This window comes from Dendrobates tinctorius, unplaced genomic scaffold (genome assembly GCF_039654945.1).
Source record: "Dendrobates tinctorius isolate UK_male_01 unplaced genomic scaffold, ASM3965494v1 ptg000157l, whole genome shotgun sequence".
NCBI lineage: Eukaryota > Metazoa > Chordata > Amphibia > Anura > Dendrobatidae > Dendrobates > Dendrobates tinctorius.
Window position 1 is genome coordinate 2,657,258 of NW_027361824.1, and position 27,657 is coordinate 2,684,914.

The 27,657-nt window shown below is 46.9% G+C and overlaps 1 protein-coding gene across 1 annotated transcript in view; it reads left to right on the forward strand.

The window, feature by feature from the left end:
* The window catches only part of LOC141051431 (uncharacterized), a 244,984-nt gene that overhangs the window by 211,483 nt on the left and 5,844 nt on the right, over positions 1–27,657 (forward strand). The window contains 9 exon segments of the mRNA XM_073548362.1: positions 11,658–11,807; positions 11,937–12,116; positions 12,199–12,322; positions 12,406–12,503; positions 22,391–22,540; positions 22,670–22,849; positions 22,933–23,056; positions 23,140–23,237; positions 23,432–23,522. Coding sequence (XP_073404463.1) covers positions 11,658–11,807; positions 11,937–12,116; positions 12,199–12,322; positions 12,406–12,503; positions 22,391–22,540; positions 22,670–22,849; positions 22,933–23,056; positions 23,140–23,237; positions 23,432–23,522 — 1,195 coding nt within the window.

Genomic DNA, 27,657 nt, shown 5'->3' on the forward strand with positions numbered 1-27,657 from the left:
CAGGGTGGAGAAGTAGGTCTGTTTGGCAAGATGAAGGGCAGAGTAATAGGTTTTTAACATAAATTTGAAGTGGATGAAGTCTGCTGGTGTGCAGGTTTTTCTCCATCTGCGTTCAGCACTCCTAGGCCATCACTGGAGAAGTTGAGTTTGCGATGTGAGCCAGGGCTGTTTTACTCTGTGTTTGGATGTTCTGAAGGTGAGAGGCTCTACCTGGTCAAGTGTGCTTCTAAAAGTGTCGTAGTGATAAACAGCCAGATCAGGACAGGGAAGATTGTAGGGAGTCTGAAAGTGTCTGAAGGTTAATGGCTTGTAGATTTCGGAATGTGTGATAGGTAGGAGTGTGCTGGGGTGGGCGAGGATTTGTGAGCGTGAAGGAGAGAATGTTGTGGTCAGAGAGGGGAAGCGGTGAGTTATTTAGGTAGGATATTGAGCAGAGCCGGACAAATACCAGGTCAATGGTGTTACTGTCTTTGGGTGTCTCAGAGGTTGAGAGCTGTGAAAGCCCAAGAGAAGTGGTTAGTGACAGAAGCTGGGATGCAACTGTGGAAGTGGGGCTGTTAATGGGGATGTCACGGGGTCCTTCTCCGATACCACACAATCAACAGAGCGAGGGAAGTGTGAACAATTCCAAGACCTTTATTAGTAGGCAAAACTAAAAGGTCCATAAACTATCCACCACACTGAGGATACAGTAGTCCAGAACACGAATGTAGTTCAGTAACCGGATGAATGTCCAAGGAGATGAGTCCAATAATCAAGCAGACAGAGGATAAAATGGGTCCATATGCTTCTCCTTCTCTCTGGCGTGCTGTCTTCACACAATCATCACCACACAGGGTCTGACTTGTACAGCTCCTGTCCTCCCCATCCCCCTCCTTATGTCCAGGGGTAGTCAGACAGGTTGGGGCGGTTTTCAGGCCTCCCAGACCTGACATAGGTGCCTTGGGGACAGGGCTGTGGAGTCGGTAAGCCACAGTTGCGACTCCGACTCCTGGATTTTATCAGGCTCCGACTCCGACTCCTTCATAAATGGCCAATTCATAACAACAAATTTACTGTTGTAAAATATTAAACATCGTGCTTATTCAGTTTCTCACCATCATATAAGTAATCAGACCACTTAGAGCAAAAACTACATTTATTAGAATACAATTAGAATATAGCAAATAACTTTTATAAACTTTTCTAAACTGTAAGTAAATATGCAATAAACACTTTTATGCAGTTAATAAGAAGAAATCTATAAATTTGTCCTCAGAAAAAGTATTGCCTCTGTCAGATCCTCCTTCATGGATGCCCTCAAATCTGATCTAATTATTTTGAGAGCAGAGAACAAGCTCTCTACACTAACTTGTGTTGGTGGCAAAGCAGTAACCACTCGGGCAACATCTCTGACAATGTCAGGATACAGAGGAATCGCTTGTTGCACTGTTATTTTTGATGAACGGTCAAATTTCTCAATTTCTTTTAGTGCACATGAAAAATTCTGCTGAAATGTACTGGCTGTGTTCCTTGATGGGGATGACTCTTCTTCTATGCGGGAACGCTTTGCACGGTCCTTGTGATCCAAATTTTTTTCGAAATTAAATTCTTCATCAGTTGATGATGAGGGTGAAGATGTGGCAGGACGACCAAATTCTTCTTGTTCCTCCTGACTGTTCTGCAACCCTTTCATCCTTACTGCTATTTCAAACATAGCTTCTTTTCCTTTACTTAGCTGTTGATCATCTAGAAGAATCCGATGCATTGGGTCTACATAAACAGCTGCCAAAAGAATGTTATTTTGTAATAGTAGCTCCTCTCTCCGTTTCATTGATGTAGCAATGCCACTTGCAATTAACCCTCCTCTTTGGGACAGGCGAAACATCAGGTTCTTCCACTCCTTTAAGAAAATACCTGGAGTTAAGTCCTCTGCTTGTAATTTTTTAGTCACTGTAAATGGGTGCTCTAGCAATTTTTCCAGCTCAGTCACCTGATTCCACTGACTTTCATTTAGCGTCAGATGAGGGTTAGCCATGTCTACAAGAAAGGTTTTCATTTCAACCAAGCGCTGAATCATTAAGTAAGTACTGCCCCATCGTGTGGCTTGACCAATAATTGCCCCTTTTCCAGCACGTCTCTTCAAAATTGAGTCAACTTTAGGGGTTCTGGCAACAGTAGCCAATTTTCTCACCTTGCCAATCAGTGCAGCAGCATGTCCTTCTTGAAGACTGTCTCTTATAGCCAGCTGTAGCGTATGCACAACACAGCGCATGTGATGAATGAAAGAACATATTGACACAGTTTCAACAAGATCATCTAAACTATCATGTTGCTGTTCATCTGAAGCAACTTCAGTTTGCTCCTCAGTTACAATACTGTGTTCCTCTATTTCAAACATTTCTGTGTCTGTGGACCCAGAATGTTCTTTTAACTGCTGGTCACATTAGCTTAATAGTACTTATCATATTTGAAGCATTGTCAGTTACGACAGAAAGAACTTGCTCTTTTTTACGTTCATAGTCTTGCAGAACCTTTTCCACCAAGACCTGGAGAAACTCACTGGTGTGATGAGCTTTGGTGTCTTTTACTGCCAATGTCTTGGTAACTATTTCATTTTTGTCACAAACAAATCGGACATTGATGGCAAAATAGTTCACTCTGTGACGTGTGCAGGCATCCATTTTAAGAAACAGAAAGCGTCCCTTGAGAGTTTTTTTAAGTTCTTCCTTTTGTTTAAAAGCTTCTTCGATTACTAATTTTCTAATACTCTCTCTCTCCAGAGAAACACCAAGCTTGCGGGCCATTTCCCCATTCAGACACATAAAAGCTGGTCGTGAAAATAATGAAATAGGCACACTATCCTTTACAACAAGCTCTATGATCTGTTTTTAAATGTATCTACTGTCATTGTCACAGTAACTTTGTCACTGACAAAATATCTTGCAACTGATGGCTGCAAAGTTCTCTGCTCCTTTGTTTGGCTGGAAGAGCTGGGCACTGGTTCATTGGTTTGGATGCAGGCTTTCAGTACTTCTGGATGAAAGCGCTGTAAATGTCTCTTTAGATTAGAAGCTCTGGTAGGAGCATTTTTATCTTTGCCTGAATATGCACTCATCTTGGCTTCACAGCATTTGTTTTCGTCTGGATCATTTGTCATACACTGACAGACATAATGTTTTCTATCTTGAGTGATGGTGAAATGTTCAAATACAGCTGATTTAATGTGATGCTTCTTTGACATTCTCAGGTTTTTAATTCTGCATTCACAATCCAAATGACAATTGTTTTTCCTAAAAACAATTGTACAAAATTATTGCCAGGTCGTACAACTGATATAGTGGTCAGTAATACTGTTATTATTCCTCATGTACTCACAGTTAACTGATGCAAAGTTTGTTGAAAGGATAATACTTCTTACAGTCTTCCTCTTCTGAGTAACAGGCAGCTGTGAGATGCTTGGAAGAGGCACACCTAGTATGATCTAGTCTAGAGGAGGAGCTTTACTACTAAGAATTTGCAACACATTTTCACTTTCAGTTTCATACATTGTAAGTAGGGGGGTTGGGGCAGCATGAGGTTAACCAAGTATAAGATTAGATAAGGGCAGTGGAGAACAGTGACACACAAGAAGTAAGAAATGTCTCTATCTCCAGCAGAACTGCTTATCAAGTCTCCAGGTCCAGATGAATTACACCCCAGAGTACTGAAGGAGATAGCAGAAGAAATTTTTGAACCCCTCTCCATAATCTTTGAAAATTCTTGGAGAACAGGAGAAGTACCAGAAGACTGGAGAAGAGCAAATGTTGTTCCTATCTTCAAAAAGGGGAAGAAGGTGGACCCAGGCAACTATAGGCCGGTGAGTCTGACTTCTATACCAGGAAAGATCTTTGAACAAATTATTAAACAACATGTATGTCAATACCTGGATAAGAATGAAGTGATTAAACAGAGTCAGCATGGGTTTGTAACTAATAAGTCATGTCAGACTAACTTAATTTCCTTCTATGACGGAATCACTGATTGGGTGGATCAAGGAAATGCTGTAGATATAGTATATCTTGACTTCAGCAAAGCATTTGACAAAGTCTCTCATACAATCCTTATTGAAAAAATGACTAAGTATGGAATGGACAAGGCAACTGTTAGGTGGATTCATAACTGGCTTAGTGATCGGACCCAAAGAGTGGTCGTAAATGGCTGCACATCCAGTTGGAAGAATGTCTCAAGTGGCGTACCACAGGGCTCTGTCCTGGGCCCTGTATTGTTCAACATCATTATCAACGATTTAGATGAAGGAATTGAGGGTAAACTGATTAAATTTGCTGATGACACAAAGCTAGGAGGGATAGCTAATACTAGAGAAGAGAGAGAGAGGATTCAAAAAGATATAAATAAACTGGAGAAGTGGGCAGCAACTAACAGAATGGTTTTTAACAGGGAGAAATGCAAAGTACTACATCTGGGCAATAAAAATGAAAAAAGCATATACAGAATGGGAGGAATAGGGCTAAGTGACAGCACATGTGAAAAAGACTTGGGTATACTAATAGATCACAGACTGAATATGAGTCAACAGTGTGATGCAGCAGCAAAAAAGGCAAATGCAATTCTAGGATGTATTAACAGAAGCATACAGTCTAGATCACGTGAAGTCATTATTTCCCTCTACTCCTCTTTGGTCAGACCTCATCTGGAATATTGTGTCCAGTTTTGGGCACCACATTTTAAAAAAGACATCAACAAACTGGAGCAAGTTCAGAAAAGAGCGACCAGAATGGTGACCGGTCTGCAAACCCTGTCTTATGAGGAAAGGCTGCAGGATTTGGGAATGTTTAGTTTGCAAAAGAGAAGACTGAGAGGAGACTTAATAGCTGTCTACAAATATCTAAAGGGCTGTCACATTGTAGAAGGATCAACTTTATTCTCATTTGCACAAGGAAAGACTAGAAGCAATGGGATGAAACTGAATGGGAGGAGACACAGATTAGATATTAGAAAAAACTTTTTGACAGTTAGAGTGATCAATGAGTGGAACAGGCTGCCACGAGAAGTGGTGAGTTCTCCTTCAATGGAAGTCTTCAAACAGAGGCTGGACAGACATCTGACTGGGATGATTTAGCGAATCCTGCTTTGAGCAGGGGGTTGGACCAGATGGCCCAGGAGGTCCCTTCCAACTCTACGATTCTATGATTCTATGATCACTGTTGTTCATAGTTTGATAGAACATATATATTTGAGTAACATTTATAAAATTCATATGAAAGTTCAATTATGAAATATTAATACATTTTTTTTAAAGCTGGAGTCGGTACATTTCTACCGACTCCGACTCCAACCAAAACTAACTCCGACTCCACGACTCCGACTCCACAGCCCTGCTTGGGGATTAAGGCACTACAGGGGGTGGATCAAGAGGCATAGATAGGCTGCAGACAGTAAGTGAGCTAATTCAATTATCAGACTTTTGGTAGGTAATTAGGACACTAGACAATATGGGGAATACACGGAATGATACAGGGCAACAATATGGAAATCCGTAAAATATAAATAGACACAAAATGATACCTACATAACATGTCACACCATCACAACCTCTCCCCCCTCATAATAAGTGAGCACGCCATGAGGTCTACACAGACCTCTGGCCTGCTCACTTAAGTCCACATTGCTCAATCATTTATAGTTCCTTATACAACAATGGCAGGGGTAGGTCAGCCTGGGGGCCTATGGTTCTTCTTGTCGAGGCAGTCCATCGGCGTTGTGGTGTTGGCTTTGCCGCTTGTATTGGATGGAGAAGCTGTAGGCTTGTAAGGACAAGCTCCACCGCAGCAATCTTCCATTGTCTCCAGATACGCAGTTCAGCCATGTGAGGGGGTTGTGGTCTGTAACAATTGTAAAGTCTCTGCCATACAAGTATGGCTGAAATTTTTTTTTTTTTAGCGCCCATACGATGGCAAGGCACTCCTTTTCAATAGTGGCATAGGCAACTTCCCGATCCAGTAGTTTCCGACTGGCAAAAGCAACAGGATGTTCTTCTCCGGCGGCGTTCACTTGGCTAAGTACTGCCTCAATCCCAAAGGTGGATGCATCTGTCTGTACGAGGAACCTGCACTTATAATCAGGGGCAGCCAAGACAGGAGCTGTGATGAGGGCGGTCTTTAACGCTGAAAAGGCATCCTCGCATGCAGTTGTCCACGTCATATTCCTAGGCATGTTCTTGCGGTTCAGGTCGGTTAGTGGCTTCGCCAAGGTGCTGAAATTAGAAACGAATTTTCGATAGTAACCAGCAGTTCCTAAAAATGCAAGTACCTGCTTTTTAGTCTGGGGTCTACACCAGTTGCTAATGGCTTCCACCTTGGCAGGCTCAGGCCTTAGGGTCCCACCCCCTACTCTATGCCCGAGGTGCTGCACCTCAGCCATCCCTATTTGGCACTTATCAGGGCGAATGGTCAGTCCTGCAGTAAGGATACAGTCTAGCACTATGCCCAAGTGTTTAAGATGTTCCTCCCAGGTTGTGCTAAAAATAGCAATGTCATCCAAGTAAGCACAGGCAAAGTCTTGACATTGATCTAACAGTCCATCTACCAGTCTCTGGAAAGTAGCGGGGGCAGTTTTCATCCCAAAGGACATTCCCAGGAACTCAAAAAGCCCAAATGGAGTAATGAAGGCCCGAGCGCTCCGGAGCGTCCTCCGTTAGGGGTATTTGCCAGTACCCCTTGCTCAAGTCTAACATGGTCACAAATTGGGCACTGGCCAGACGATCCAATAGATCATCAATCCTGGGCATGGGGTAAGCATCACTCTTGGTGCCATCATTTAATCGTCTGTAATCAACGCTGAATCGTGTTGTACCATCCTTCTTGGGGACCAGGACGACAGGAGAGGCCCAAGAACTGTGAGATGGCTGACCGACTCCCAGTTGTTTCATCTCCTCTAGTTGGTCCTTTATCATGCCTTGAACAGCCTCTGGAACCCGGTAGGCAGCCTGCTGGATGAGGCGTTGTCCAGGGGTTTCCACATGGTGGCTGGTGAGAGTAGTCTTCCCTGGCTTTGAGGAGAAAGCAGCAGCCCTCGGCCTTAGTACGGCGAAAATATCGTCCTTTTGTATATCCTATAAATGGGAGCCCAGGGGCACTTGTTCCTGTGATCCTCCTGCTTTGGCGACCTGGAGAAGATCGTGGAGACACTCGTCGTTGGCAATATTACTAGGGGGTTGGTAGACGGCTAGAACAGGCAGAGATCGGTTGTGGTATTCTTTCAGCATGTTATTGTGGACGGTTTTCTGTCGTCGACCACTAGAGTCCAGGGCAATAACGTAGTTAGTGTCATTAATTTTCTTGACAACCTGATAAGGGCGTTCCCACACTGCTTGAAGCTTGTTGGCAGGGGAAGCAGTAATCATGAGCACTTGCTGTCCTTCCATAAATTCCCGGGTCCTGGCATTACGGTCATACCAGGGTTTTTTTCTGGACTGGGCCAGTTGCTGATGTTCTTTAGCCAAGGTAGCTAGCTGGGCAAGACGGTTTCTGAACTCTAGAACATAGGGAGCGATGTGCATTCCGGTATCTGAGTTGTCTCCCTCCAAATGTTCTTTCAGAAGAGTGAGAGGCCCATGGACCTTCCGGCTAAACAGTAGTTCGAAGGGAGAGAACCCTGTGGACTCTTGGGGAACCTCCCGATAGGCGAAGAGGAGATGTGGCAGATATTTTTCCCCAGTCTTTTTCAACATCAGCAAAAGCCCTCAGCATATTTTTTAGGGTTCCATTAAAGCGTTCACATAGTCCATTGGTCTGCGGGTGGTATGGGGTGGTGCGAATGGCTCGAACACCACAGGTATGCCATAGGGACTGTACCAGATCTGACATGAACTGAGTGCCTTGATCTGATAATATTTCACTAGGAAACCCTACCCGGGTAAAGATGGTAACAAGTGCCTTGGCTACCTTTACTGCTGTAATACTGGACAGGGGCACAGCTTCAGGATACCGAGTGACATAGTCCACCACTGTCAGGATATATTTTTTCCCCGACCAGCTGGGGTGGGCCAGAGGACCTATGATGTTGACAGCTACACGTTGGAATGGTTCTTCAATTATGGGCAGGGATTGCAGGGGTACCTTATGTCGAACTCCTGGATGCCGCATGCTCTGGCACACATTGCAGGTGCTGCAATAATGGGCTACTGACTGCGAGATGCCAGGCCAGTAAAAACTTTGGTTGAGTCTCTTTTCAGTTCCTTTCCTCCCTTGATGTCCAGCCAAGGGGATGTCATGGGCCAGTTGGACTAGCTGTGCTCTGTACTTCTGAGGGACAATGAGTTGCCTGGTCGTTGCTTCAGGGTTGCCCTTGTCACTGACTTTTGTTACATGATAATACAGTCCGTTTTCTCGAGTGAAGCCGTCCCCATGTGCCCAGTTTCTGCCTTTTGCCTAAGGGCTGCTAAGGTAGTTTCACCCTCTATTTCTCTCCTAAACGCCTCTCTGTCCCAAGAATCTCCCAATGTAGTGGCAGCGAACGTATTGCTTACCAAACCTGATGCGGTTCGTGGTGGTTGCTCCCCGGTGAGGTCCGGATGACGTAGTGCTTGAAGGGCCTGTAGTCGGGTGACTGCTCCTACAAATTGGCACTGTAACTCCCCAATATCGTTACCAAGGAGGATATCTGCAGGAAGTCGTCCCAGTTTTTCTCCACAACCATAATCCAAATGCACAGAAGCTCGCTATATATATTTTCGGGCACCCACTGCCAGGACAATGGGAATTCCTGGACCCTGGTGAATTGCCTCGGGTCGAACCACACGGAGGTCAGCGATAGGCAGGAATGCCCCCGTGTCTCTAAATCCTGACACTTTGTATCCTTCAATTAAGACATCCTGCAGGTGGCATTGCTGTTGCTCTGGGTAGCTAAAGGACAAAGGCCGGAGTCCATACACTCCAGGAGGGGTATCTATGGTGAGGGTGATGGTAGCTCTTCCTCAGACGGGATGGAGTGCACAAGATGCACTGGGCGAGGTGGGGTAAATGGTTCGGTAAGCCTCCGCCATGCTTCCGTTCCCACTATCAAACTCATCCAGCCAGAGTGGGGCACCTCCATCACAGCATACTGCTGCTCAGAGTCCTTGAAAAATTCCTCCACATCTCCGGCCTCATCAAATGGCTTAAACTCTTTCCGGGTGATCTGTACAGGCTCCCGGATCGTTGGGTTTACACTCCACATTGCATTACTCCCTCTTTCAAGCTCCATTGCTTCTTGTCTCCGCTGTGCCCAGCGGGCAGCCTCTTCTTTATACTCCTGAGAGACACCGGGGCCCAGAACCACCATCTCTTCTTCGTACCACACCAACCACTGGCTTTTTGGGGCGGGGATCCCTGTCTCCAGTGCTTTTCCTTCAGACATCTGGGAGGAGGTGGCCGGGCTAGCACCCACCATTTGTTCAATTAAGGCTTCTTTAGTCAGTCCCTGGTAGTTCAGGCCCAGGTCTCTGGCTCTCTCTTGTAAACTGGATACAGTCCAATTTCTGAACTCACTCTGTGGGTGGTTCTCCAATGGGTTACACTCTGTTGATCCCACTGCTGCCACCTGTTGTCACGGGGTCCTTCTCCGAAACCACACAATCAACAGAGCGAGGGAAATGTGAACAATCCCAAGACCTTTATTATAGGCAAAACTAAAAGGTCCATAAACAATCCACCACACTGAGGATACAATAGTACAGAACACGAATGTAGTACAGTAACAGGATGAATGTCCAAGGAGATGAGAGTCTAATAATCCAGCAGACAGAGGATAAAATATGTCCATATGCTTCTCCTTCTCTCTGACGAGCTGTCTTCACATGATCATAACCACACAGGGTCTGACTTGTACAGCTCCTGTCCTCCCCATCCCCCTCATTATGTCCAGGGGTAGTCAGACACGTTGGGGTGGTTTTCAGGCCTCCCAGACCTGACAAAGGTGCCTTGGGGATTAAGGCACTACAGGGGGTTCATCAAGAGGCATAGATACAGTCAGGCTGCAGACAGTAAGTGAGCTAATTCAATTATCAGACTTTTGGAAGGTAATTGAGACTCTAGACAATATTGGGAATACACGGAATGATACAGGGCAACAAGAGAACACAATGGAAATCCGTAAAATATAAATAGACACAAAATGATACCCACATAACATATCACACCGTCACAGGGGATGTTGAAGTCTCCTAGGATAAGGATTGGTAGTTCTGAGGACATGAAGTGCGGCAGCCAGGCTGAGAAGTGGTCAAGGAAGTGAGTGGGTGAGCCTGGGGGCCGGTATATGACCGCTACTCTGATGTGGAGGGGACGGAAGAGCCTGGTGGTGTGGACCTCAAAAGAAGGGAATGAGAGTGATGGAACTGGGGGGATGACCTGGAAAGTGCATTGTGGGGAGTATGCCAACTCCACCACCAGGTCTGCTTGTTGGTCTCGTGGAATGGGTAAATTGTATGCCACCATGGAAATGGCAGCAGGGGAGACAGTGTCAGAGTCCTGAATCCAGGTTTCGGTGAGGACCAACAGATTCAGAGTATTGTTCACAAAGTAGTTGTGCAGGAAAGGAAGTTTGTTACATACAGACCTGGATTCCAGAGGGCACAATTAAAAGGAGCTGAAGGAATGCAAGTAATATTAATAAAATTATTATGGTTTTGATATGGGGTAGGGGTTGAGGGAAGATGGTCTGGGTTTGGGGGAGATGTCCCCTGAAATCAATAAAAGTAGGAACATAAGGAGCAAGTAGTTCTTTGAAATGTTAGGAGTTTTTTTGTGCAATGTGTTTGGGCAAGATGGGCTGAGGTTTTTCAGGAAGGTGAGAAGTGCATGGGAGCTGAACATGGGAGAGGGAAGTATAGAGGGGCTGATGTGTATAAGTGGTGATAGAGGAGGGATGGGGCCGTGAATGTGGATGGCAAGGGAACACTGGAGGATAGAAATGAAGGACATGGTTAAAAAGGAAAGCAAAATGTTGGTTACCTGACTGCTGTCCTGACTGTCATGGAGTAACTGTCTTTTGCTGGATGCTTAGCTAATGTGATGCTTTGCTTAATGCGTGCAACCCCCTCACATGCGTGTTCCCCTTAGAAAGAATCACTGTACATGGAGATTTTGGGATCAGATCATTTCTGTCCATGATGTTTGTGGAAACAAAAAAGCTTTTATAAAACTTCATCAAACTTCTGTGTGTGACTCAGAGCTGAGATCTAACGTGACAGAAGATTCCAGTGCGGGGAAGACGGGAAACCTTCATATAGACGGCCGGTGGGGATGGGGTCAGTGACCGACTCTGGCCAAATCTGTTTCTAGAGCCGTAGTAGAAGATGAAGATGTCGTCCTCACCATGAAGTAGTTATTTCTCATGTCGCGTGTAATGAATCTCTCCTGCAGTATTGCTAATGCCGATTCCAGTGTATGTAAATGAGACGAGAATTAGCGTTATGGAAGATGAGTCTATGAGGAACGTGTTCAGCTGCCGACTCCGAGGAGGAAACTGCTTGTTGTCTGTGGCCTAAATATATAGGTTTTATTAGTAGATGTCAGGGAAGAAAACTAAACCCTGTAAGATAATAAATCTCCTCATATGTTTCCCTTATTATCTCCAGTAAGTGTATTATTACACAGGATTCTTATGATGTTACATCGGATCATCTTCTCATTCAGGTCTCTACAATATCGGATCCTCTCAGTGAAGATCTTCTATATAAGAGAATTTTCCTGATTTACCCATCAAAGATGGATATGGACAGAGACAAGATGGTGGAGAGGATCTTACACCTCGCCCTAGAGATCCTCTTCCGTCTCACTGGAGAGGTGAGAGATTCTGATGACGTCACATTCCATCATTCTTATCTATGGGAATAACAGATGGACAGAACTGGAGAGGTGAGGACTCTGGAAATGTCTGTAGTGAGATTTATTAATTTGTCTCTCCATTACCAGGATTACACAGTGGTGAAGAAGACCTCTAGTGATCGCTGTCAGGACCCTGTGTCTGAGGGATGCGGAAGACCCCTGAGCCCACTCACGGGGCCTCCACCTCACCCCCTGATCCATGAGGACATCAAAGACCAGAAGATCCTAGAACTCATCTACAAGATGAATGAGCTGCTGACTGGAGAGGTGACACTGCTGGGAATGCTGGGACATTATACAGTAACACTATGAAGGGATCGGGGGATGACGGTATCATTGTATGTGTCAGGTTCCTATAAGGTGTCAGGATGTCGCTGTCTATTTCTCCATGGAGGAGTGGGAGTATTTAGAAGGACGCAAAGATCAGTACAAGAACGTCATAATGGAGGTTCCCCAGCCCCTCACATCTCCAGGTAATAGACAGGACTAAATACACACGGCCTATAATTATCTGTATGTAGAGAATGAATTCAGTCCCTGTGTGTGTTTCCTCCAGATCTATCCAGTAAGAGGACAACACCAGAGAGATGTCCCCGTCCTCTTCTTCCACAGGACTGTAAACAAGAAGATCCCAATGCTCCTCAGGATCATCAGGTAGATGGAGAGAAGGTGTCAGGAGATCTCCCCTATGATGTGTAGACGGCTGTGAAGGTCTTGTGATCAGTCTTGTTTTATCCACCAGTATTATATGTTTTATATCTGTGTAATAAGAACGGTATATATTAATACTGACCCCTATGTGCCCCCATATATTAGTAATGTCCCCTATGTGCCCCGATATAGTAGTAATGCCACCTATGTGCCCCCATGTATTAGTAATGTCACCTATGTGCCCTATTTATTAGTAATGCCACCTATGTGCCCCATATATTAGTACTGTCCCCTATGTGCCCCCATATATTAGTTCTGTCCCCTATGTGCCTCCATATATTAGTAATGCCCCTTGTGTGCCCCCATATATTAGTAGTGCCCCCATATTAGTAATGCCCCCATATATTAGTAATGTCACCTATGTGACCCCATATATTAGTAATGCCACCTATGTGCCCCATACATTAATAATTCCACATGTCCCCCATATATTAGTAATGTCCCCTATGTGCCCCATATATTAGTAATGTCCCCTATGTGCCCCACATATTAGTAATGCCACCTATGTGCCCAATATATTAGTAATGTCCGCTATGTGCCCCATATATTAGTAATGTCCCCTATGTGCCTCCATATATTAGTTATGTCACCTGTGTCCCCATTTATTAGTAATGTCCCCTATGTGCCCCATATATTAGTAATGCCGCCTATGTGCCCCCATATATTAGTAATGTCACCTATGTGCCCCACATATTAGTAATAAATAAAATATTGACTGTCACATCCAAACATAAATTAGGTCTGAACAGGTGCTTTCCTAGAGTCGCCAATTCATATATACATTTAAACGAAATGCAGCACTCTGTAATGCTAAAGCATGAAATATGGAGATTGAATTGCATTACTGCACTAGAGATATGAAGAATTGAGAATTCTTAGCGCATAAATTGGCCAATTCATGTGTATCTGGCAGCCACGATAAGGCGATTCTCGTTGCCAGGACCTAATTCTAATCCTCTCTTAAGGTACTGTCACACTAAGCGATATCGCTAGCAATATCGCTATAACTTGTGACGTTATAGCGATATTGCTAGCGACATCGCTGTGTCTGATACTTACCTACAACCCGCTCCCCCGCTGGTTATCTCTCATCGTGCGAGAACGTCCTGGACCGCTTCTCGTCGTCAGCTTCCTGTGGAGAGACGAGCGTGGACGCGGGCGGGAGGACGCAGGATCACCTAGTGTGACAGGTAAGTAGCGACCCCCCGTCCCCAGCGATGTCGCTGGTGAGATCTGCCTGTGTGGCATCTCACTAGCGACCACTTAGCGATGTACCAGCAATCCTGACCGCGTCATATCGCTGGTCGGGATCGCTGGTACTTCGCTAAGTGTGACAGTACCTTTAGACTGAAGTCTATTTCTCTATCAACCTTCCACGACAGCATAGGAGGTTGTCTCCCCGACCGGAGGCCTCCCGCAGCTCTCCGGTCTCTCCTTCTCCTGTTGCACGCCGTGCGGTGACCCGGAAGTGACGTCACGCGCAGTCACTTCCGGGGTATGTATGACAACTTCTTGTCATGGTGGCCCCCATTCAGCTTCCAGCGTGCGGAGCTCGCCAGCACTTGCTGTGCCTGCCCCGGGACCCAGGGAGGAGGAGGGGGAAAATGAAAATACTGCGCTGAGGGCAGGATTAACCCTTTATTAACCCGCCGGAAGACGCCGACAGGTAAGGCAAATCAGTCAGTATGTACGGTTCTTCCTGCCCTGCGTCTGCAGAGCCCAGCGCTGCCACAGTAAGTATAACTGGGGTGGGTCCTAGTGTTGCGATCTTGGGCTAGAGGTCCTCAAAATACTTCTCCTTTTCTTATAGGGAGAAAAGTCTGCCCACAAAAGCACCAATACCACCAGCAAGTCGGCCAAATGTGCCATATGCAGTGCAAAACGCCCCTCAAATAGGGCGAAAAAATTATGTCAAGCTTGCATAGACAGGGTGGTCAGGGCTGAACACCCGTCACTAATTAACGAAATTCGCAGCCTGGTTACTCACCAGGTTCAGACTTCCCTGGCCGCACTGTCCCCCCCTCCACCTCCTCCACTCCCTCCGATTGTGGGCTCACCACCCCCAAAAAAACGGAAAATTCAGTTGGAAGACTCAGAGTCTGAATCAGAAAAATCATATAATTCAGGCTCCGAAGATTGGGAACAACCGGGAACCTCTAATTCAGCCGAATCTAGGAGATACCTCCTTTCCACAGAATATGTGGAGGAGCTGGTCGGCGCAGTACGGGCCACCATGGAACTAGAGGATGAGCCTGTTAATCAGTCAGCACAAGACCGCATGTTCGGGGCATTCGAGGGACCCAAGCGAACAGCTTTCCCAGTACATAGGAGCATAGTAGATATGATCTCCCAGGAATGGGAGTACCCAGAGAAGAGCTACTCAGCCCCTTCGGAACTCAGGCATAGATTCCCCCTGGAGGGAGAGGAGTTTAAATGGGACATCCTGAAAGTTGATGTCCAGGTGGCGAGGGTGGTGAAGAAAACGGTCCTTCCTTTTGATGACGCGTCCCAGCTTAGAGACCCGATGGACCATAAAGCAGAGAGCCTCCTAAGGAAAGCCTTGGAAACCTCTTCTTTTTCCTTAAAGTCAGGGTTTGCGTCCACATGCGTGTCTAGGTCTCTCTTCCAATGGATAGAGGAACTAGAGTCATATTTTTCGGGGAACCTCAAGAGGTGACCTCCTGAACTCCCTTCCTATACTACAAAGAGCTACAGGCTTCTTTGGCGGATGCATCGATGGAGATGATCTGCACCTCTGCCAGGGCTATGGTACAGTCCAATTCTGCCAGACGTGCCCTCTGGCTTAAAACGTAAAACGTGGAGCAGGGATGTTACCTCCAAGGTGAAGCTCTGCTCTTTGCCCTTCACGGGTGAACATGTCTTCGGCCCGGCCTTAGATGAAATTCTTGAAAAGGCCACAGACAAAAAGAAGGTACTTCCTGAGCAGAGGACTCCAAAAAAGCGGCTTTTTCGAGCCCCCCAGAATTAACAATCCCAGCCGAGAGGTAAGGGAAAGTTGGGAAGATGGAGTTATGCTAAGGGGAGAGGCAGGAATATCCTGGTCCCCCAGCAGCAACAGCCACAAGAGAAGCAATGACTCGACCCCGGTGAGGGGAAGGCTTTCGAGGTTCTTTCACTCTTGGCAGTTGATTTCCAACAGCCCCTGGGTCCTCAGTGTGATCAAAGAAGGCCTACTACTAGAATTTGAATCCTTCCCCCCGCGGGGTATAAGAGTTACCTCCCTACCACCTCGGGAGACTATAGCACTAAAATCCGGCATTCAACTCCTTCTACAATCAAACGCAATTTCTCAGGTCCCTGTGGAGGAACAAGGAAGGGAGCATTATTCCAGGCTGTTCCTAGTGAAGAAACCCACAGGAGAGGCAAGAATAATAATAAATCTCAAGGGCCTCAACCGACATATCGCATATCGCAGATTCAAGATGGAGTCGGTAAAGACCGCAATTCCTCTGATAGGGCCGTCTTACTTCATGGCAACCATAGATCTGAAGGATGTCTATTTTCACATTCCTATACATCCTTCTCACAGGAAGTACCTAAGGTTTGCGATCCGTCAGGGTCCAGACATCCGGCACTATCAGTACAACGTACTTCCCTTTGGAATATCCTCTGCCCCTCGAGTATTTTCCAAAATTATGGCGGAAACTGTGTCCCACATCAGAAGCCAAGGTATATACATTGTACCCTACCTGGACGACCTGCTGATAATAGGAGCCTCATACCAGACTCTGGTAAACCAGGTGACCCAAACTCTGGGTATTCTCCAATCGCTGGGGTGGATCCCGAATATAGAAAAGTCGCAGATCCAACCCTCCCAGCAGATAAAATTCTTGGGAATCCTCCTATATTCAAGGAAACAAATGTCCTTCCTCCCGGAGCAACATCAGAGGTCCATAATTTCAAGAATCTCGAGCTTCAGGAAAGAGGTCCCCGACCCTCAGGTCAGCTATGTCCATACTAGGGTCAATGACCTCCTGCATCCAGTCGGTACCTTGGGCGCAGGCTCACTCCACAATACTCCAGTCCCATATCTTGCGAAACTGGAACAGAGATCACACCTGCCTGAACAAAAGAGTCCATACCCCAGGAAGAGTGAAAGCTTCGCTAGCATGGTGGATGGACAAATCTGTGCAGGGGAATCAACTGGTCCCAAATCCCCTTGGTCACGGTAACATCGGATGCCAGCAAAAAAGGCTGGGGAGCCGTAGTGTCCCAACAACCATTCCAGGGGTTGTGGAGCCAGAGAGTGAGTGCAAAGTCCTCAAACTTCAAGGAACTGAAGGCTGTGGAGGAAGCTCTCCTGGCGGCAAGACACCTACCGTATTTTTCCGACCATAAGACGCACTTTTTTCCCCAAAAATTTGGGGGGAAAGTGGGGGGTGCGTCTTATGGTCGCAATATGCTAACCTCCGGGGCTCTGCGGTGCAGTGGTGGCGGCGGGCTGTGCTCCGGAGCAGGGGCGGCGGCTCCACCGGCATTTCCTCGCAGCCCGGAGGCCCCTGCACATCCCTTCCGGGAACATGGACGCCGGGAAGATGGCCGGGGTCGGCGCATGCGCAGGTTCAGATCTCGTCCCGAGATCTCAGGGGACGAGATCTCGTTGCCGAGATTTGAATCACGTCCCCCGAGATCTCGGGACGAGATATGAACCTGCGCATGCGCCGTCCCCAGACTGGCGGCCATCTTCCCGGCGGCCATGTTCCCGGAGGCCACCGCAACATGGCAGCGGCCAGCAAGGGATGTGCGGGGGCTTCCGGGCAGCGAGGAAATGCCGGCGGAGCCGCCGCCCCTGCACCGGAGCACAGCCCGCCGCCACCCTCACCCCGCAGAGCCCACCTGCCCCAGCTCAGCACAGCCCACCTGCCCCAGCACAGCTGCCCCAGCACAGCCCACCTGCCCCAGCCCCAGCGCAGCTGCCCCAGCACAACCCACCTGCCCCAGCACAGAGCCGCCACCGCACGAGCCTGGACCACTGAATGACTGCTGTGACTACTCCTCCACCTGTGCCGGATCCCTTCCCAGGTAAGCTGAATTCGGACTGTAAGACGGACCCCCATTTGACACATTATTTTTTTCCCTATTTTCCTTCTGAAAATTGGGGTGCGTCTTATGGTCCGGTGCGTCTTATAGTCCGAAAAATACGGTAGTTCAGGGCCATCATATCAGAGTCTACTCGGATAATGTAACAACAGTGGCCCATCTCAGACACCAAGGTGGTACAAGATCCAGCAGTCTAGAGGGCCTGTCTGGCCGAATATTTTCCTGGGCCGAAAGACACCTCCGGTCTCTAACAGCAGTCCACCTAAAGGGTACCTCCAATCTTCAAGCAGATTTCCTGAGCCGTAAATGCATCCAGCCTGGCGAGTGGAGCCTTAACGAAAAAATCTTTCAGAAGCTGGTCAACAGGTGGGGCCTCCCGGAGGTGGATCTACTGGCCTCAAGAGAAAATGCTCGGGTGAGAAACTATTTTTCCCTGAACCCCAGGGACAGATCCCTGGGGGGGTAGATGCCTTTGCCCATAAGTGGAGGTTTCGTCTGGCATATGCCTTACCGCCAGTTCCAATCCTTGCCGCAACCCTGAGGAAGATCCGTGAGGATCGAACCCAGACCATCCTAGTAGCTCCTCTATGGCCAAAAAGGAGCTGGTATTCTCTAATTACAGAGCTACAGGTAGAGGGGCCAGTCCTCCTACCCCTGGAAAACGACCTTCTCTTACAGGGCCCGCTACATCACCCAAACCTCCGGGGAATGAGGTTAGCGGCCTGATTACTGAGACCCAGATCTTGAGGGCCAAGGGTCTATCAGAGGCAGTAATAAACACCCTCCAGAAATCCCGGAAGCTGATCACCATTGCTATATATAACAAAATATGGAAAAAGTTTTCCTCATGGTGTCTGCCAGATTTGCCTGACCCAGGAAACCCTAACATTTTTCGTATCCTGGATTTCCTACAGAGGGGGCTTGAGCTAGGTCTAAAACCTAGCACACTGAAAGTACAGATATCAGAATTAAGCTCCATGTTTGACTGTGACTTGGCCAATCACAGGTGGATAAGAAGATTCATTACATCAGCCACTAGGCTGCATCCAAAAAAGCTATTAAATCAAACAATATTCCGGACTAACATAATTTCTACTGCCGGAAAAAAGTGAAGAGATCCAGAAAAAATGTCTTTAATCAATTTATTAATAATATATTAAAAACAGAGAAAAATGCCCAAAAGGAGACGCAAAATACCCTACAGCAATCTTATATGAACAGGCATGATGATAATAAGGCACAAAAATCACACAAAAGCAGATATTGCACAATATAAGGGTTTAATAAAAGATGCAAATAATTCACACCAATCCTCAAAATGGTCTGCTATATATAAATGGTTAAATACCTAAATGAGTCTAAATCTAAGATCCCTAGGCGGCACAATGCATATAAAGTGTGAAATATAGCGGCAACATGACGGTGACGTCTAAGGCTAGTTTCACATTAGCGTTTACGGCCGCAGCGCCGGGCTGCGCACGGCCGCCGCTAAGCCCTGCCCACTGCCGCGCCTCCGCCGGTAGCTCCGCCTACGGACGCATGACGCTGCATGCGTCCTGTGTCTCCTATCTTTAGCACTGGGGACGCAGGCCGTGCGCAGTATGCGTTTGGCGGCGCATGTGTCCTTTTGACGGAGCGCACCAAATTGCAACCTGTTGCGTTTGGCGCTGGTCGGCGCAGCGTCAAAAGGACGCATGCGCCGCCAAACTCATACTGCGCACGGCCTCCGTCCCCAGTGCTAAAGATAGGGGACGCAGGACGCATGCAGCGTCATGCGTCCGCTGGCGGAGCTACCGGCGAAGGCGCGGCAGGGGGCGGGGCTTAGTAAACGCTAATGTGAAACTAGCCTTAGTCCTCATATTAATCTACCTACATGAACCGCTCCAAAATAGACCTAATTAAAAATAGTATAACCAAAATTGTATGCCTTAAATAACAATACTTGGTCACTGTAAGCTCAAAGAGACGTGGGCGCCGCAGCCTCCTCCACCCCAACGCGCGTTTCACAACAAGCTTCTTCCGGGGGCGCCCCCGGAAGAAGCTAGTTGCGGTTCCACCATGGGACTTGAACGTGGTTCTTACTGGACTCACTCAATCACCCTTTGAGCCCCTGCCATCCTGTACTTCTCAGCTGCTCTCCTGTAAGGTCGCCTTCCTTATAACAATAACCTCAGCAAGGCAAATAGGAGAGCTACAGGCTCTCTCAATCAGAGAACCCTACCTAACAGTCAGAGATGACTCCATAATTGTCTCCATTGATCCGTCTTTTCTACCAAAGGTCGTGTCGGACTTTCATAGATCACAGAATATAATTCTCCCCTCATTTTGTCAAAACCCAGCAAACCCTAAAGAAGAGGTGTTTCATACGCTGGACGTAAGGCGAATAATTCTCCACTACTTAGAGTGTGCCAAGCCTTATAGAATCGACCACAACCTATTCATCCATACCTCTGGTCCAAACAGAGGAAAGAAGGTGGCAAAAAACACTTGCCAATTGGATTAAAAAGGCTATCTCTGAAGCATACCTGGCGCAAAACATCACTCCCCTACAGGGATCAAAGCGCATTCAACACGATCTACCTCTACTTCATGGGCTGAGGGCAGGCGCATCTTCAGAGCAGATTTGTAAGGCAGCAACCTGGTCCTCCTTTCATATTTTTTCGAAACACTACAGGTTGGACCTTATGTCCAACAGGGATTTAGTCTTTGGCCGAAAAGTTCTTCAGGCCGTTGTCCCCCCCTAGTGCAGTATAGGTTGTTATGCCTCCTATGCTGTCGTGGAAGGTTGCTAGAGAAAATAGAATTAGACTTACCGGTAATTCGGTTTCTAGAAACCTTCCACGACGCCACTATTTCCCTCCCTGTAGTCTTGGACAAATTCTGAGAATCTTAAGGTAACCGGTGCTATGGTAATCAGTTATAAGTCACTGGTGAGAGGGAGGTGGGAGGACCTCTTAACCTCTCGTGCTTCCTGTCCCCCATTAGGGCATGGAGACAACCTCCTATGCTGTCATGGAAGGTTTCTAGAAACCGAATTATCGGTAAGTCTAATTCTATTTTTTTTTTCTGGTATTTTTCTTGCAATATAGGAAAGCCTAAGGCCCGAAATAAACCCCATAAATCACTGTACACGGAGACTTTGGGATCAGATCATTTCTGTCCATGATGTTTGTGGAAACAAAAAAGCTTTTATAAAACTTCATCAAACTTCTGTGTGTGACTCAGAGCTGAGATCTAACGTGACAGAAGATTCCAGCGCGGGGAAGACGGGAAACCTTCATATAGACGGCCGGTTGGGATGGAGGCAGTGACCGACTCTGGCCAAATCTGTCTCTAGAGCCGTAGTAGAAGATGAATATGTCGTCCTCATCATGAAGGAGTTATTTCTCATCTTGCATGTAATGAATATCTCCTGCAGTATTGCTAATGCCGATTCCAGTGTCGGTAATGAGACGAGAATTAGCGTTATGGAAGATGAGTCTATGAGGAACGTGTTCAGCTGCCGACTCCGAGGAGGAAACTGCTTGTTGTCTGTGGCCTAAATATATAGGTTTTATTAGTAGACTAGCTGAAGAGCCCGGCGTTGCCCTGGCATAGTATCTAACTGTGGGTCCCGCTCTCTCCCTTAACAGCCCCACTCTCCACCTACCATCACACTCTCTCCTTCCCCAGCCCCGCTCTCCACCTACCATCACGCTCTCTCCTTCCACAGCCCCACTCTCCACCCGCAGTCCCATTCTATCCCTCCGCTGCGGCTCGCTACATCCGTGACCCGCTGTCCCTCCACAGCCCCGCTCTTTCCCTCCACAGCTCACCCCTAATATCCCACATCATCTCGTCAAAGCCACCGGACTACTACCCCTAATATCCCACATCATCCCGTCAGCCAGAGCTACCAGACTACTACCCCTAATATCCCACATCATCCCATCAGCCAGAGCCACCGGACTACTACCCCTAATATCCCACATCATCCCGTCAGCCAGAGCCACCGGACTACTACCCCTAATATCCCACATCATCCCGTCAGCCAGAGTCACCGGACTACTACCCCTAATATCCCACATCATCCCGTCAGCCAGAGCCACCGGACTACTACCCCTAATATCCCACATCATCCCGTCAGCCAGAGCTACCAGACTACTACCCCTAATATCCCACATCATCCCATCAGCCAGAGCCACCGGACTACTACCCCTAATATCCCACATCATCCCTTCAGCCAGAGCCACCGGACTACTACCCCTAATATATGGGTATATGGGCAGGGAGGGGGTGATTCATTTCTGTCCTGTGCTCTCTGCTCCTTTCTTGGGGCAGACAATGGCTGGGAGCTTATGTTCCCAGGGATGCTAGATTTCTCCCACCATGGCAGTGTCTGCTGAGGTGTTGTCGCCTACATTCACTTTCGTATATAGAGATATGCTTTCGTTATGCTCCACACCCTTCTATCATTCACATTGCTGTTCCCCAGCTCACCTACCTCTCTGTCCTTCTCCCTCCTATAGACTTTCAGCCCTACATTTTTATTGAGCCCTGAATTTGAAGAAATGTCTCCCTCTACTGGTCTGCTTCGTGATACACACACACACACACACACACACGCACATACATACATACATTCACTTTTATATATAGAGATGTAAAGAAGAAAACTAAACCCTGTAAGATAATAAATCTCCTCCTATGTTTCCCTTATTATCTCCAGTAATTGTATTATTACACAGGATTCTTATGATGTTACATTAGATCATCTTCTTCTCATTCAGGTCTCTACAATATCGGATCCTCTCAGTGAAGATCTTCTATATAAGAGAATTTTCCTGATTTACCCATCAAAGATGGATATGGACAGAGACAAGATGGTGGAGAGGATGTTACACCTCACCCTAGAGATCCTCTTCCGTCTCACTGGAGAGGTGAGAGATTCTGATGACGTCACATTCCATCATTCTTATCTATGGGAATAACAGATGGACAGAACTGGAGAGGTGAGGACTCTGGGAATGTCTGTAGTGAGATTTATTATTTTGTCTCTCCATAACCAGGATTACACAGTGGTGAAGAAGACCTCTAGTGATCGCTGTCAGGACCCTGTGTCTGAGGGATGCGGAAGAGCCCTGAGCCCAATCACGGGGCCTCCACCTCACCCCCTGATCCATGAGGACATCAATGACCAGAAGATCCTAGACCTCATCTACAGGATGATTGAGCTGCTGACTGGAGAGGTGACACTGCTGGGAATGCTGGGACATTATACAGTAACACTATGAAGGGATCGGGGGGATGACGGTATCATTGTATGTGTCAGGTTCCTATAAGGTGTCAGGATGTCGCTGTCTATTTCTCCATGGAGGAGTGGGAGTATTTAGAAGGACGCAAAGATCAGTACAAGAACGTCATGTTGGAGGTTCCCCAGCCCCTCACATCTCCAGGTAATAGACAGGACTAAAGACACACGGCCTATAATTATCTGTATGTAGAGAATTAATTCAGTCCCTGTATGTGTTTCCTCCAGATCTATCCAGTAAGAGGACAACACCAGAGAGATGTCCCCGTCCTCTTCTCCCACAGGACTGTAAACAGGAAGATGCCAGTGCTCCTCAGGATCATCAGGTAGATGGAGAGAAGGTGTCAGGAGATCTCCCCTATGATGTGCAGACGGCTGTGAAGCTCTTGTGCTCAGTCTTGTTCTATCCACCAGTATTATATGTTTTATATCTGTGTAATGAGAGCGGTGGAGATGGCAGGATTAGAGCTGATCATAGATGGGACTTCTAAATCTGTGACTTTTACAATATTTGTTTCAGGGTGAAGATCTGACCCATATTAATACTACAGAGACATATGTGCGGGGTGATGAGCGGTGTAAAGAGGAGATTCCCACATATGACTACCCAGGTGAGTAGTGACCACTGACTGCAGAGAAGTCACAGATTCCTCTCAGTCACCGGCTGTGGCTGCTTTATCGGTGGTGTAGTCCGGCCGTATCACAATCGTGTGATCACCATTTAGGTTCCCGACCACAACATTCTCCTCCTCCCAAAACTGTTCTATTGACTTTGGGCATTGAAAGCCCTTTTCTATAGAACTTACAACCTGTAGGATCCACCTATCCCCTGGGATTAGGAGACGCTGACCGTTACCTGCCCAGGACTGTAAACTACGAAGCCAAATGACAGCGTACGTAGAATGTGCTGACAAGTTAGAAAATCACTTCAAGAAAAGTATTATGATGGATCAGAGAAAGCGGAGGGTAATGATGGTGTTGGCTTCCTAGATCCCTGAGATCTTATTGGATGAATCTCCCTTCTCTCCCTTCTGTGCTCATGTGGCCCCTAAGAGACCAGGTCCAGTCTTTCTGGCCAAACTTCGCTTTTATGATCGACAACAGTAAATCTTTATTTGAAGTTTTCAGTTAATGAGATTTTCGTGCTCTAGGGCGGGGCTGTGGGCGGGGCTTTATGTGGCGCTCTGCATACACAGCGAATAGGCCTCCTTACCTTGACAAGCCAGAGCTGGTATGTCACTCTCCACAAGGAGAAACCTTATCCCTTATAAAAAAAATATTGGAATATTTTAAAAAAAGATGTGATTCTTGGGAAAATGCTTCCTTGTGAACCAGGAATAACTTTTAGGAGAGGGGCGACAGTGAAAAATATTGTAGCTCGAAGTAAATTAGAGGTTACAAAAATAAAAAATATGAAAGGAAATAATACCAATGTGAATGGAGGGAAGGTAAATACGGGAGTATACAGGTGCTCTTCAAACAAAGTACCGTATATACGCGCGTATAAGCCGAGATTTTCAGCCCATTTTTTGGGTGCTGAAAGTCCCCCACTCGGCTTATACGCGAGTCATATAGCCAGGGGGTAGTTGGGGGAGCGGGGGTGTCAGATCATACTGACCCCACTGGCACATCTCTGCAGTGCCCCTGCTTGTCCCACGGTCTCCCTTCCTTCCTACAGCAGTCACATGGTACCGCCCATTAAAGTCATGAATATGCACATATTTATGACTTTAATGAGCGGTACCACATGACCGCTGAAGCAAGGAAGGGAGAACGGGGCTGCAGAGACGCGCCAGTGGGAGGTAAGTATATGCTATATTCACCTGTCCCAGTTCCAACGCTGCTCGCCGATGTGTGCCCGCCGGGTCAGTGATGTTCAGGCAACAGAGGGCGCGCTGACGTAGTCAGTGAGCGCCCTCTGCCAGAACAGTCACAGACAGGGACCGGCGGGCAGACAGCGGTGAGCAGCGTTGGAACCGGGAAATGTGAATATCTCAGGTGGCGGGTCCTGAGCCAGCGGCGACACCTGTCCCCCATAGCGCGCCGGTGTCTCCTGCTCAGCATACCGGCACCTGGCCCCCAGGGACAAGAGGTGAGTATGTCTTTTTTTTTTTTTTTTTTAATACCTGCAGTAGCGGCAGCAGCAATATATGGGGGCATACTCTATGGGGCATCATATGGGGGCATATTCTTTTTTTTAAACCAGTTATTTTTATTTAGGTTTCAAAAGATTTTAAACAATAAACAGTGGATATCAATATACATGTAACAATTCACATATCTTGTAATAATACAATCAAAGCCATCCCCCCCCTCCCCAATACTCCTTATGCCGGGCATACTTGAGAGTCTTAGCAATCATATCACCGCCATCCAGGCGGACCATATTTTTTCGAAAGTTCCTTCACCATGCCTTTGCCTGTAAATGCTTTCCTCTAAATGCATTACCGTACGTGTCTGAGCCATAAATTCCCTCCTAGTGGGGGGTTATATGGGGGCATATTCAATGGAGCATCTTATGGGGCAGCATAAGGGGGCATATTCAATGGAGCATCTTATGGGGGCATAGTAAATGGAGCATCTTATGGAGACAGCATATGGGGGCATATTCAGTGGAGCATCGTATAGGGCAGCATATGGGGGCATATTCAATGGAGCATCTTATGGGGGCAGCATATGGGGGCATATTCAATGGAGCATCTTATGGGGGCATATTCAATGGAGCATCATATGGGGGCATATGCAATGGAGCATCTTATGGGGGCAGCATATTCAATGGAGCATCTTATGAGGGTAGCATATGGGGGTATATTTAATGGAGCATCGTATGGGGGCAGCATATGAGGGCATATTCAATGGAGCATCTTATAGGGACAGCATATGGGGGCATATTCTATGGAGCATCTTATGGGGCCTATTTTATGGAACATCTTATGGGGCCTATTTTATGGAGCATTTAATGGGGCAGCATATGGGGCATAATCTTTGGAACATCTTATGGGGCCATAACCTTTATGGAGCAGCATATGGGGCATATTCTATGTAGCATCTTATGGGGCCATTATTAACCTTTGTGCAGCATTATATGGGGCGTATTTTGTATGGAGCATTATATGGGACTTCTGATTCAATATGGCTATTCAAAAACATTTAACCTACTGATGTCTCAATTAATTTTACTTTTATTGGTATCTATTTTTACTTTTGAAATTTGCCAGTAGCTTCTGCATTTTCCACCCTAGTCTTATATGTGAGTCAATAAGTTTTCCCAGTTTTTTGTGGCAAAATTAGGGGGGGGGTCGGCTTATACACGAGTATATACGGTAAATGTTGTAAGATCATTGACCATGGAGCAAGGAGTATTCGATCTAATACCACTGGGGGAACAATTAAAATAAATCAGAGTCTCAGATATAGGACAGATTTTGTTATCTATGTAGTGACTTGCAGATGCGGGCTTCAATACGTGGGACGAACTTCCCAGGAACTGAGAGCCCGGATGAACAGTCACCGCTATAATTCAAAGAACGGGCACATTAAACATAGTCTGTCCCGTCATCTTCTGCTGAAGCACAAAAATGCTTCTGTATCACGGTTACACCATTGGAACATATACCAAAAGGGGTTAATAATAGGAATAAATTATTAAATCGAAAGAAGTCCTATTGGATATATAGGCTACCAAGCCTCTATCCAAACGGACTTAATGACGTCGTAGAGAATGTGTAAGGGATTGTCACGGGTAAGACAGTCGTTTTAGGGTATGTGCACACATTGCAGATTTGCCTGCAGAATTTTCTGCACAGAATCTGCACCTCTTGGCAGAAAACGCAGGTAAAAATCCATGCGTTTTTGATGCAGATTTTCCTGCAGATTTGTATGCGTTTTTGTAAACTAAATAAAGATGTTATTTAACCCCTTTATGACATCGGACGTACTATCCCGTCCACGGTACCCGGGCCCCTATGGCTGGGGACAGGATAGTACGTCATCGAGATCAGCGGCGCCCCCGGGGGGAGCGCCGCTGATCGCGGCCGGGTGTCAGCTGATTATCACAGCTGACACCCGACACCGTGTTTGCGTTCACGGACCACCTCCGGCACATTAACCCCCGGCACACTGCGATCAAACATGATCGCAGTGTACCGGAGGTTTAGGGAAGCATCGGCAGGGAGGGGGCTCCCTCCGTGCTTCCCTGAGACCGCCACAGCAGCGCGTTGTGCAGTGCTGCTGGGAGGGCTCCATCCCTGCAGACCCCGGATCCAATATGGCCGCAGGGGCCTGCAGGGAGGCGGCTTCCTCAGTGCCTGCAGAGCGCAGGTATGAGGAAGCCTTGTGTAGTGTCTGTCAGATCGCTGATCTGTCAGCACTGTGTGACGTGTCAGATCAGCGATCTGACACAAGACAGTGATGTCCCCCCTGAGACAAAGTAATAAAGTGTAAAAAAAAAAAAAATCGCTTAATAAAAAAAAATATTCCCTAATTCATTTTTTTGGAAATAAAAAAAAAAACAAAAGTACACATATTTAGTATCGCCGCGTCCGTAACGACCCGCCCTATGAAACTGTCCTACTAGTTAACCCCCTTAGTGAACCCCTTAAAAAATAAAAAACAGCAAAAAATAATGCTTTATCATCATACTGCCGAACAAAAAGTGCAATAATGCGCAATCAAAAAGACGCATATAAATATCCATGGCACTGCTGAAAACGTCATCTTGTCCCGCAAAAAAATGAGCCGCCACAC